Below are 12,066 nucleotides of genomic sequence, written 5' to 3'. Positions count from 1 at the left end.
TGTTCTCTCGTTGTATTAGGGAACTCTGCCCCAGAACATAATTAGGTCTTTTTGAGGTTCTTCTTTAATTCTTCCTCCTGCTGGCTTTTCAAAAGCCTTTCTACCAGCCTTATGTCAAAGGTCATATTCTAGTGTTTACGGCATTGGTCTGCATTCATGGGAACTCAGGGGATGCAACGTAAAATGGCTAATTGATACATTTTGTAGGGTGTGTTTAGCAGGATATGAGACTGACCTGTGAGGTTGCAGCTCATATTCTGCACTTAATGGACATTGGATGACTTTAACAGTATATTGAAAGCCCTCAAGTGTAGTTTAATATGATCTTTCATTGTATGGATGTATGTATGTTTGTATGTAATTTAGGTGTATTTTTATGTAGTTTTCTTTGTATCTCACAAGGATGGTCATACAGCTTTATCATTCCAGAAAAACTCCCAAACCTAATGCTGCTGTATGCTTCATCTTTTAGTATTTGGGGAAATTATTAAAGGTCAAGGCATTACTGTTGGACTCTTAGAAGACAGCATGCTTTATATGCATACAAATGTGTTGTTTAAAAGAAAAAAAAAATTATAAACCAGATTAAACCAGCATGAAACTGACCTGCATCCACTGACGATTCACAATGTGAACTTCAGTGTCCAAACAAGGATCAGTACAAACATCTGAGGCAAAAATAAATCAATCCATTGTAAACACTTGTTGCAAAAACTCCTTATACCAATAATCATCTCCCAACACAAGTAGATAAATATGAATAAAACAACAAAAAAGGTTCAACTAAACAACTTAAAACCCAGAGGGATCACCTGCTCTGAAATGATACTAATTTCTGAAATCTTACAAGGTAAGAATGTTTGATGTTGATGTTCCCCACAAAATTAATTGTGCAGGAATTGTCCTTCAAACATGGAAAAGACCACACAAAAATATTAAAGTTGTTGCGAAGTTCTCCAGATGTATATCACGTTACAATTTCTGCACATTAAGCCACACACACTATATTTTATATATATATATATATATATATATATATAGCGTTTATAAAGTAGAGCAGCTGACATTTTTCAAGGGTGGTAATAAATTATGCATAGTTTCTATAATGAGTTGGAATAGTGTGAGTCCAGAACGTTTTTAGAACCTTAGACCTCAACAGTTTTTAGAAGAACTCATCCATTTTATTTCCTATTAATTATGTAATTTTTTAAAATGTTAATTTACTGTGTTAATGTATTTATAAATTGGTTAAGTTCTTGTTATCATATACACAATATTATTATTATTATCAGTATTATGATTATTTTATTTTAGTATTACTTCTATTTTGTCATTTGATTTTTAAATGGACCACAATGGAAATAAGTGTTTTCACTTTCTTGTGTCATTCGTGTATTTTTAAAGTATTCACAATTATATTATGTAGTTACATTGAACTTACTAAATAAAATCATACATGCTCGCACCCACACACACTTTTAATATATAGATGATTTACAGCCCCTGCTGGATTGCATGCGAGTCCAGAATATAAATATCAACGTCCTTTGTTCAGTGTTGGTAGCTAATATCCATAGTTTATCTTAAAATATCAAATCAAATCAAATCAATTTTATTTATATAGCACCAAATCACAACAAACAGTTGCCCCAAGGCGCTTCATATTGTAAGGCAAAGCCATACAATAATTACGGAAAAACCCCAACGGTCAAAACGACCCCCTGTGAGCAAGCACTTGGCTACAGTGGGAAGGAAAAACTCCCTTTTAACAGGAAGAAACCTCCAGCAGAACCAGGCTCAGGGAGGGGCAGTCTTCTGCTGGGACTGGTTGGGGCTGAGGGAGAGAACCAGGAAAAAGACATGCTGTGGAGGGGAGCAGAGATCAATCACTAATGATTAAATGCAGTGGTGCATACAGAGCAAAAAGAGAAAGAAACACTCAGTGCATCATGGGAACCCCCCAGCAGTCTAAGTCTATAGCAGCATAACTAAGGGATGGTTCAGGGTCACCTGATCCAGCCCTAACTATAAGCTTTAGCAAAAAGGAAAGTTTTAAGCCTAATCTTAAAAGTAGAGAGGGTCTCTGTCTCCCTGATCCGAATTGGGAGCTGGTTCCAGAGGAGAGGAGCCTGAAAGCTGAAGACTCTGCCTCCCATTCTACTCTTACAAACCCTAGGAACTACAAGTAAGCCTGCAGTCTGAGAGCGAAGCGCTCTATTGGGGTGATATGGTACTATGAGGTCCCTAAGATAAGATGGGACCTGATTATTCAAAACCTTATAAGTAAGAAGAAGAATTTTAAATTCTATTCTAGAATTAACAGGAAGCCAATGAAGAGAGGCCAATATGGGTGAGATATGCTCTCTCCTTCTAGTCCCTGTCAGTACTCTAGCTGCAGCATTTTGAATTAACTGAAGGCTTTTCAGGGAACTTTTAGGACAACCTGATAATAATGAATTACAATAGTCCAGCCTAGAGGAAATAAATGCATGAATTAGTTTTTCAGCATCACTCTGAGACAAGACCTTTCTAATTTTAGAGATATTGCGCAAATGCAAAAAAGCAGTCCTACATATTTGTTTAATATGCGCATTGAAGGACATGTCCTGATCAAAAGTGACTCCAAGATTTCTCACAGTATTACTAGAGGTCAGGGTAATGCCATCCAGAGTAAGGATCTGGTTAGACACCATGTTTCTAAGATTTGTGGGGCCAAGTACAATAACTTCAGTTTTATCTGAGTTTAAAAGCAGGAAATTAGAGGTCATCCATGTCTTTATGTCTGTAAGACAATCCTGCAGTTTAGCTAATTGGTGTGTGTCCTCTGGCTTATGGATAGATAAAGCTGGGTATCATCTGCGTAACAATGAAAATTTAAGCAATGCTGTCTAATAATACTGCCTAAGGGAAGCATGTATAAAGTGAATAAAATTGGTCCTAGCACAGAACCTTGTGGAACTCCATAATTAACCTTAGTCTGTGAAGAAGATTCCCCATTTACATGAACAAATTGTAATCTATTAGATAAATATGATTCAAAGCACCGCAGCGCAGTGCCTTTGATACCTATGGCATGCTCCAATCTCTGTAATAAAATTTTATGGTCAACAGTATCAAAAGTAGCATTGAGGTCTAACTGAACAAGCACAGAGATGAGTCCACTGTCTGAGGCCATAAGAAGATCATTTGTAACCTTCACTAATGCTGTTTCTGTACTATGATGAATTCTAAACCCTGACTGAAACTCTTCAAATAGACCATTCCTCTGCAGATGATCAGTTAGCTGTTTTACAACTACCCTTTCAAGAATTTTTGAGAGAAAAGGAAGGTTGGAGATTGGCCTGTAATTAGCTAAGATAGCTGGGTCAAGTGATGGCTTTTTAAGTAATGGTTTAATCACTGCCACCTTAAAAGCCTGTGGTACATAGCCAACTAATAAAGACAGATTGATCATATTTAAGATCAAAGCATTAATTAATGGTAGGGCTTCCTTGAGCAGCCTGGTAGGAATGGGGTCTAATAGACATGTTGATGGTTTGGAGGAAGTAACTAATGAAAATAACTCAGACAGAACAATCGGAGAGAAAGAGTCTAACCAAATACCGGCATCACTGAAAGCAGCCAAAGAGAACGATATGTCTTTGAGATGGTTATGAGTAATTTTTTTTCTCTAATAGTTAAAATTTTATTAGCAAAGAAAGTCATGAAGTCATTACTAGTTAAAGTTAAAGGAATACTCGGCTCATTAGAGCTCTGACTCTTTGTCAACCTGGCTACAGTGCTGAAAAGAAACCTGTGGTTGTTCTTATTTTCTTCAATTAGTGATGAGTAGTAAGATGTCCTAGCTTTACAGAGGGCTTTTTAATAGAGCAAAGACTCTTTTTTCCAGGCTAAGTGAAGATCTTCTAAATTAGTGAAATGCCATTTCCTCTCCAACTTATGGGTTATCTGCTTTAAGCTGCGAGTTTGTGAGTTATACCACGGAGTCAGGCACTTCTGATTTAAGGCTCTCTTTTCAGAGGAGCTACAGCATCCAAAGTTGTCCTCAATGAGGATATAAAACTATTGACGAGATAATCTATCTCACTCACAGAGTTTAGGTAGCTACTCTGCCCTGTGTTGGTATATGGCATTGGAGAACATAAAGAAGGAATCATATCCTTAAACCTAGTTACAGCGCTTTCTGAAAGACTTCTACTGTAATGAAACTTATTCCCCACTGCTGGGTAGTCCATCAGAGTAAATGTAAATATTATTAAGAAATGATCAGACAGAAGGGGGTTTTCAGGGAATACTGTTAAGTCTTCAATTTCCATACCATAAGTCAGAACAAGATCTAAGGTATGATTAAAGTGGTGGGTGGACTCATTTACATTTTGAGCAAAGCCAATCAAGTCTAACAATAGATTAAATGCAGTGTTGAGGCTGTCATTCTCAGCATCTGTGTGGATGTTAAAATCGCCCAGTATAATTATCTTACCTGAGCTAAGCACTAAGTCAGACAAAAGGTCCGAAAATTCACAGAGAAACTCACAGTAACGACCAGGTGGACGATAGATAACAACAAATAAAACTGGTTTTTGGGACTTCCAATTTGGATGGACAAGACTAAGAATCAAGCTTTCAAATGAATTAAAGCTCTGTCTGGGTTTTTGATTAATTAATAAGCTGGAGTGGAAGATTGCTGCTAATCCTCCGCCTCTGCCGTGCTACAAGAGTTCTGGCAGTTAGTGTGACTCGGGGGTGTTGACTCATTTAAACTAACATATTCATCCTGCTGTAACCAGGTTTTTGTAAGGCAGAATAAATCAATATGTTGATCAATTATTATATAATTTACTAACAGGGACTTAGAAGAGAGAGATCTAATGTTTAATAGACCACATTTAACTGTTTTAGTCTGTGGTGCAGTTGAAGGTGCTATATTATTTTTTCTTTTTGAATTTTTATGCTTAAATAGATTTTTGCTGGTTATTGGTGGTCTGGGAGCAGGCACCGTCTCTACGGGGATGGGGTAATGAGGGGATGGCAGGGGGAGAGAAGCTGCAGACAGGTGTGTAAGACTACAACTCTGCTTCCTGGTCCCAACCCTGGATAGTCACGGTTTGGAGGATTTAAGAAAATTGGCCAGATTTCTAGAAATGAGAGCTGCTCCATCCAAAGTGGGATGGATGCCGTCTCTCCTAACAAGACCAGGTTTTCCCCAGAATATATTACTCCTATCAATGTTCTGTTTTGGCAGCGTTCATGCTTGACCCAAAATACATAAGCATACCAAACGGCAAATGTCAGCGTTCCCCAATTTGTCTGTGGTAGAAGTTACATACGCACGCGCACACAGTTTTATTTTTACACACCCCCAAACAGAGACGGTGGCGGAACACATCAAGCACACTGTCCTTCTCACTCCTGGCACATGACACATGACAACATGACACTTAACTAAACTGACTAAACCAAATGAACTACAAAAACAAAATAAATCAATAACACTAACAGCATTGTTACACTAACATGAACCACAAAAACAACATTTAAAACCCCAAACTCCCATGGTGCTTTGCAGCACAATGGCCACTGTTCACTGTTGTTAGCCAATATCCCTAATTTCTCCAAAAATATTAGTACTATCAACTTTCTGTTTTTGTAGCGGTCATACCTGACCCAAAATACATAAGCATACCAAATCACAGCTCTCGCCAGTTTCTCCATGATCAAAGCCACACGCACAAACGCGCACACACACACACACACACACACACACACACACAGAGAGAGAGAGAGAGAGAGAGAGAGAGAGAAAGAGAGGCCACTGGGCTATTATATTTATTTATTTATTCCATCCTGTGAAGAACTTGTGGATATCCAACCCAAGAACATTTGGGAAAGATGATCTTTGTAACAGCTGAGGAATGACATATTTGACTAGATAAGAGTAATTGAGGTGAAACTGTAAAACCTCCAGTCCCACAGCTACCAACAGGCAGTAAAGGATCACAGACCTCTCAAGGTACTTGTCACATGTAAGTAATGGCTTATGTAATATGTGATTAACCCATGGTTGAAGAATATATTCAGATGGAATCATGTCTCATTCTGCAGTGCATGAAAGACTGTGACTATCAATTCCACATCAGAAGGCCGGTTTATAAAGTTCATTCTTCCATATAGAAACTGAGGATGCAGTGTGTGTTGGTGTGCAAGAATGACATTAATGACAACAAATGAGGAACAATTCAAGTGTCCATATGGGAAAGATGTACTGAAACTGAAGCTAAAAGCAAAGATAGGTGACAACAAACAACTAAAACTGCTCAATAAATGAGATGTTGAGGAAACACCTGCAAATAATGACCAAGTAACCTGTTGATATTTTTTATGATTAATCATTCTATCATTTAGAAGTGTATACCATTTAAGAAAATGGTTTAAAAATGCCCATGAGGACATCCCAAGTGCAAAAATGGAGACATATTCCCTTTCCAAAGTTTCATAAAAGCAGTTAAACCAATTTTCTAGTGGCTTCAAAAAAGTTAATTAACTCATTTCACTACTATTTGAAGATTGCATTTGGTGCAAAACCTGTTAACTAATTAATTATGTTGCATTTTAATTAAGCCATCTTAGAGTACCTTTTGTTTAAAGCTGTTTTTAAACAGTTTAAAAATGGTTTCAACTAAATCCCTCTTGCTGCAACTGTATTTGAAACTGTTTATCCTCTGTACAGAACTTATAAAACATTTAATATAAATTTTTGCCATTATTTAAAAAGTGTTTGTTCTGATTGTAACTGCACTTAAAATAACAGTAACTGTCTTTAAAACAGTTTATTTTGAGCGCTGAACTTTTAAAGTCAAAATTGATTTATTTCTATTTAGCCATCTTGTATGTTGTTTAAAATTTTTTCACGTAGTTTTAAAATGTTTAACAGTACAACATTAGTTGAAAAGGGTTTAAATGCTATTCATAATAGCTGTAAAAGTATTTGAAACAATTTACTCTTCATGCAGATTGTTTTAAAACCGGTTAAAGCAGAATTACTTTTATTTAACTAGATTGTGACTGTAGTAGTTTGAAACAGTTTCCAACCTTTGTAAGCTGTGTTAAACAGTATAAAAACTGTTTGATGTGAAACTCTGTATATGAACCAGTGTATGCTTCAAAACATTTTAAAACCTGTTTAAACTGAATTATGTAACCAGATCATATCTGAATTAAAACACTTTACTGTGAGAGTCATTTGAAACAGTTTAATGGTTGTTTGAACTGCTTTATAAGTGATATAAATTGTCTAACAATCAACAGACTGTCCTCAGTGCACAGCTTTTTGAAACCACTTGAAGGTGATTTACCTTAACAGCCAGACTATAATAATCTGACAAAGGATTTACTATTGTTTGAGTCATGTTTTTAGAGTATTTATTAAAATACTTTTAAAAACACTTTCACATGTGCAAATCTTCTTTTTTGAGAACCTGGAACAGTTGGCTGTTTTCCTCTTGTTAAATTACTTCATTATTTTAAATTAACATGGAAATGTTTAATTTTTTGTTGTCCTAATGAAGAAATAAATCAAACAACACATTTACAGAAAATTAAGCGTGCTTATTGATGTCTACACAGTAGCATACAGGCCTTTGGTCTCAATGTACCAACAACTTTTAACGGTGCTATCTCGCTGCACCTCGAGGGCAGTGATCACAAAGACCTAATGTTGTCTGGAGATGACAGCTGTGATATAATTTGAAGAGACCAAGCAGGAAGCCATAGATGAGACACATGAAACAGTGCACATTCTTTTTTTGTCACAGGTGAGCCTGCGTCCACGAAAGAGAACAACTGTCTCAACGCTGCCAAGGCCTGCAACCTGAATGACACGTGTAAGAAATACCGCTCGGCTTACATCAACCCGTGCACCGGCAGGGTGTCTGCTTCTGAGGTGTGCAACAAACGCAAATGCCACAAGGCCCTACGGCAGTTCTTTGACAAGGTAATAAAGTTTGAACATCTTGAGGTGAGTTTGTGCGTTTTGTGTGAAGGTTTGTGATTAAACTTTTTTACAGTGTATGTGTTGAGCCTGATACTCCTACAAACATAAGTTGGAGTCTGAAGTCTCATCATGTTTGCACCCCACCCCTCAACACACACACACACACACACACACACACACACACACACACACACACACACACACACACACACACACACACACACACACACACACACACACAAGGTGTTCAAGAAAAAAATTATAATTTATGAACTCCAGCTCAAGTTGAAGTTACACTACAAATTGAAATCATTGGATGTCACATTTGTTAAGCCTTGTAACAATTAGGGCTGCAACTTATTTTTGTAATCAGTTGTATTTTTAGTTAATTGAACACATTTTTATAATTCTTTTTGACTGATTACTAGTAACTCATAACCATAAATTCTACGAATAACTTTCAATCGTACATTCAGATATTTTGTCATCAAAAGTATTTTGCAAGTTAAAAAAAAACAATATAAATTGTTTTTTGCTGTTGTTTGTTGTTTTGTTGTTTGTCTTTTCTGCATTTTTTGCAGAAAAGACAAAAATATAATTTACTCCATTTACATTTATAAAATGTAAGTAACAGAAAAACCAGGAACAAAAGTAAAATCATAACATATTCCAATTAACAATTATTTTCATTATCAGTTAATTTGTTGATTATTTTCTGGATTCATCCATTAGTTGTTTGGTGCATGAAATGTCAGAAATTTTTGAAAATGTCAAATGTTGTTTCTCAAAGCCCAAGATGACATCCTCAGATGTTTTCTTATGTCCACAACCTGAAGATAATCAGTTTACGTTTATGGAGTAAATCAGAAAACCAGAAAATATTCTCATTCAAGAAGCTGAAATGAGATAATCTGGACATTTAAAAAAGGACTCAAATTGATTGATCGATTACTAAAATCATGATTTAATCATTGCTGCTCTACTGCAGGATCTCACAAAGATTTTTTTTAAGAAAGCGTTTCACCAACAAATGGTAATGCGCAATTGATTTACTGTATAATTTCATAAACACAAGACAACTTATCCTGTGTGAGGTCACGATGTTGAAAGCAGTAGGCAGGAACATACCGATGAGGCGCACCAACAGACACACACACACCATAAGAATGGACTGTCAGACCAGAGATTGTGCTTTTTGGTCAGTAACTCTGGCGCCCATTATAGTGCATGACCACCGGAGAAACCACTTTTTATTCACGTCACTACAACATACACAAACAGACCAACATCATTCACCTGACTACTGTGAACAGTCACGGTGACGAACGGCAGACTCAGACATTATTTTATCACTTAATGGTGTGTATACACAATCAGCAATATCACTACAAAAATCAGCATGAAACATGAACAAGTAACACCGTAATCAACAAGCATTTCCAGTTCTCCCAGAGGCTCTTGCACTGTAGGTTTGTCTCACTTGCTGCTAGATTTCTGCTTGATGGAACGTTTACTTTTCTCCGCTTTGTGCTTTTTCCAATTTTGTATTTTCTTTATTGTTCTACATGAGCTGTGTGAAGAAACAGGCAAATGTTTACCATAATAAGTGGATATTTCCATATTTTCTGGAGGATATGTCACACCACAGCATTTGTCAAATCTGTCCAAATATGCATCATGAAGAGAAAAAAAAAAATACCTGTATGTAGGTTACACCAGTCTATAAGTCAGATTTAGTTTTGAAACATGGTACTACCTCTTCATGCAACAAGAGCTAAATTAATGTAATCAATGCGTTATTTATTCATAACACAAACACCACGTTAGCGAGCAGCAGTTAACGGGCTTGTAGAGTACACAAAGAACTCAAAAGTAAAATGCTTTTTGTCACCACTGAACTGACAAAAACATCCAAGTGGAGTTAAACATGTACACATTTACCTCACCAAGTGTAAATGAACTTTAAAAAAGCAAAACAAATGTACATTGTTTTAAACACTATGAGGTCTGTCCAAAAAGTATCATACCTTTTTATTTTTTTCAAAAGCTATATGGATTTGAATCACGTGTGATTACATCAGCCAAGCTTGAACCTTCGTGCGCATGCGTGAGTTTTTCCACGCCTGTCGGTTGTGTCATTCGCCTGTGGGCAGGCTTTGAGTGAGCACTGGTCCACCCCTCCCGTCGGATTTCTTTTGTCTGAGAACTTGCTGAGAGGCTGCCGCTTTGCGCCATGAAATTTTTTTCAGAAACTGTTAGAGACAGCCAGTTGGAAACCATTCGATAGATTCAGTTGGATATCGGTGAAGATTCTGTCGGCGTCACGCGGATTATGGACTGTTAAAACCTTTTTAAAGATGGCCCACAGCGGCGGAGGGCGTGCGGCGTGCCGAGCGGCCATTCGACAGGCTGGATCGACCAGATCATTTCTAAACTGAATGCTGTGTTGATCCGGGACATCATGTGACTACCACAGAAATGGCAACAGAGCTGGACATAGCACTTTTGTGGCACATTCCACTGTTACAGGAGATTTTGTAATGAAAGACGTGCGGAGGATTTCGCGCGTCGGCACAAAGCAGCTCAGGACGCGCAGCAAAAATAAACACCTCCGTGTTGGAAACCATTCAGAAGATTCCGACGACTTTTGATGGCTTTCAGTCGAGTGAGTATCCGAGAAATTGTGTAACAGCTGGACATGCCCCAACATGTCCTGTGAGACTTCCAAGACGGAGGTGTTTTTTGCTGCGCGACCTGAGCTGCTTCGTGCCAACACGCGAAATCCTTCTTTTTTTTTTTTTTCTTTTTTTGCTGGTAACCTGAGCAAAGTTTAACGGTCAAAAACATTTGTAAGCCCTAAAATCAAACATTTTAGTCCGTCTGTTGTGTAGCAGACTGGCAGCCTGTTGCTTGCTGATGATGTCATCAAGCGCACAAAACGTGATTGGCTGGTTGATGCAAGGAGCATTGTGGGTAGTGTAGTTCAGGTTCACTTTGGACGTTACAGTGAGTCATCCAGTCCCCGGGCGCCTAATGGCGACTTCTGCTCCTACAGGCAATTAGGATGGGTTAAATGCAGTAGACACCTTTCATTGTGCAGGGAACATGTTCTTCTGTGCATATGACAATAAAATTCCTTTGAATCCTTTGAATCCTTTGACAGCAGCGCAGCTGTGTACAGAGGGACTTTTCGTCACCGTTTAGACACTGTTTTGGATTTTTTTTTTTTTTTAGAGGATGCTTTATGTGGATTATTTATTCAGATGAATCCCACTGAAACTAACAGGTAAGAATTTATATGTATTTTACTCAGCCATTCAGTGCATTAATGGACATATTTCGATTGTTTAAGCCGCAGGGTTCAAAGCATCTGAAACAAGCAGCAGCTTTTTAGTTCATAAATGACGGTGTATCTAATACCGAGATAAACTGTGACTTCTAATACTGTTTTACTGCTTTTGAAAGGTGATGACAGTGCTTGGGGTTTTATTTTTTTATTCATTCATTTTTCATACGTTCTTATGTGTTTGTGATCCTTGAATTTACCCAGCAGCGAAAAGTAGTGAAACTGGTTTATCAGAAGCCGGCAGTGTAATTTGATGTGGCTGCTAAAAGATATTGGATATCAGTTATCTGTAATAAGTTTTTTTTAGCAGTTTATCACTTTAACGTTATAAAAGATAACTTTTCAGTTATCGGATTAATGGTTATCGAAGCTAACCTTTTGCTTTGCTGTGCCTACCACTGGTCGTGATTTTGTACAGAGTTTTATGCATGACATCCAAGTTCATTGGGTCCAAAAAAAGTTTGCAAAATGAATAAATTAGTGGGACTTTTGTGCACACTGTGCATCAAATTGTTGCATTTATGTTTTCTCAACACTGCACATTTCCCTTCCAGCAACTTTAGGAATCAAATCCTCATGTAGTGTGTGTATTTCTCATGTATCTGCTGGGAAATACATTTTAATTCTGACCTTGTTTTATAAAAGTAACACATTGCAAAAGTGCATTCTGTCATTATCCTTGAATTTGAGATAACTCTTAAATATTTTTTTTTTCCCATTCAGTGTCACT

The 12,066-nt window shown here is 37.3% G+C and overlaps 1 protein-coding gene across 1 annotated transcript in view; it reads left to right on the top strand.

Annotated features, from left to right (window-relative positions):
• gfra1b (gdnf family receptor alpha 1b) overlaps positions 1-12,066 on the top strand; it is a 75,542-nt gene that overhangs the window by 55,986 nt on the left and 7,490 nt on the right. The window contains exon 4 of the mRNA XM_034194610.1: positions 7,812-7,990. Coding sequence (XP_034050501.1) covers positions 7,812-7,990 — 179 coding nt within the window. The remainder of the gene's footprint in view (positions 1-7,811; positions 7,991-12,066) is intronic.

Source organism: Thalassophryne amazonica, chromosome 18, assembly GCF_902500255.1.
Source record: "Thalassophryne amazonica chromosome 18, fThaAma1.1, whole genome shotgun sequence".
Taxonomy (NCBI): Eukaryota; Metazoa; Chordata; class Actinopteri; order Batrachoidiformes; family Batrachoididae; genus Thalassophryne; species Thalassophryne amazonica.
The sequence above is the reverse complement of the archived record's forward strand: the minus strand, read 5'-3'. Positions and strand labels throughout refer to the sequence as shown.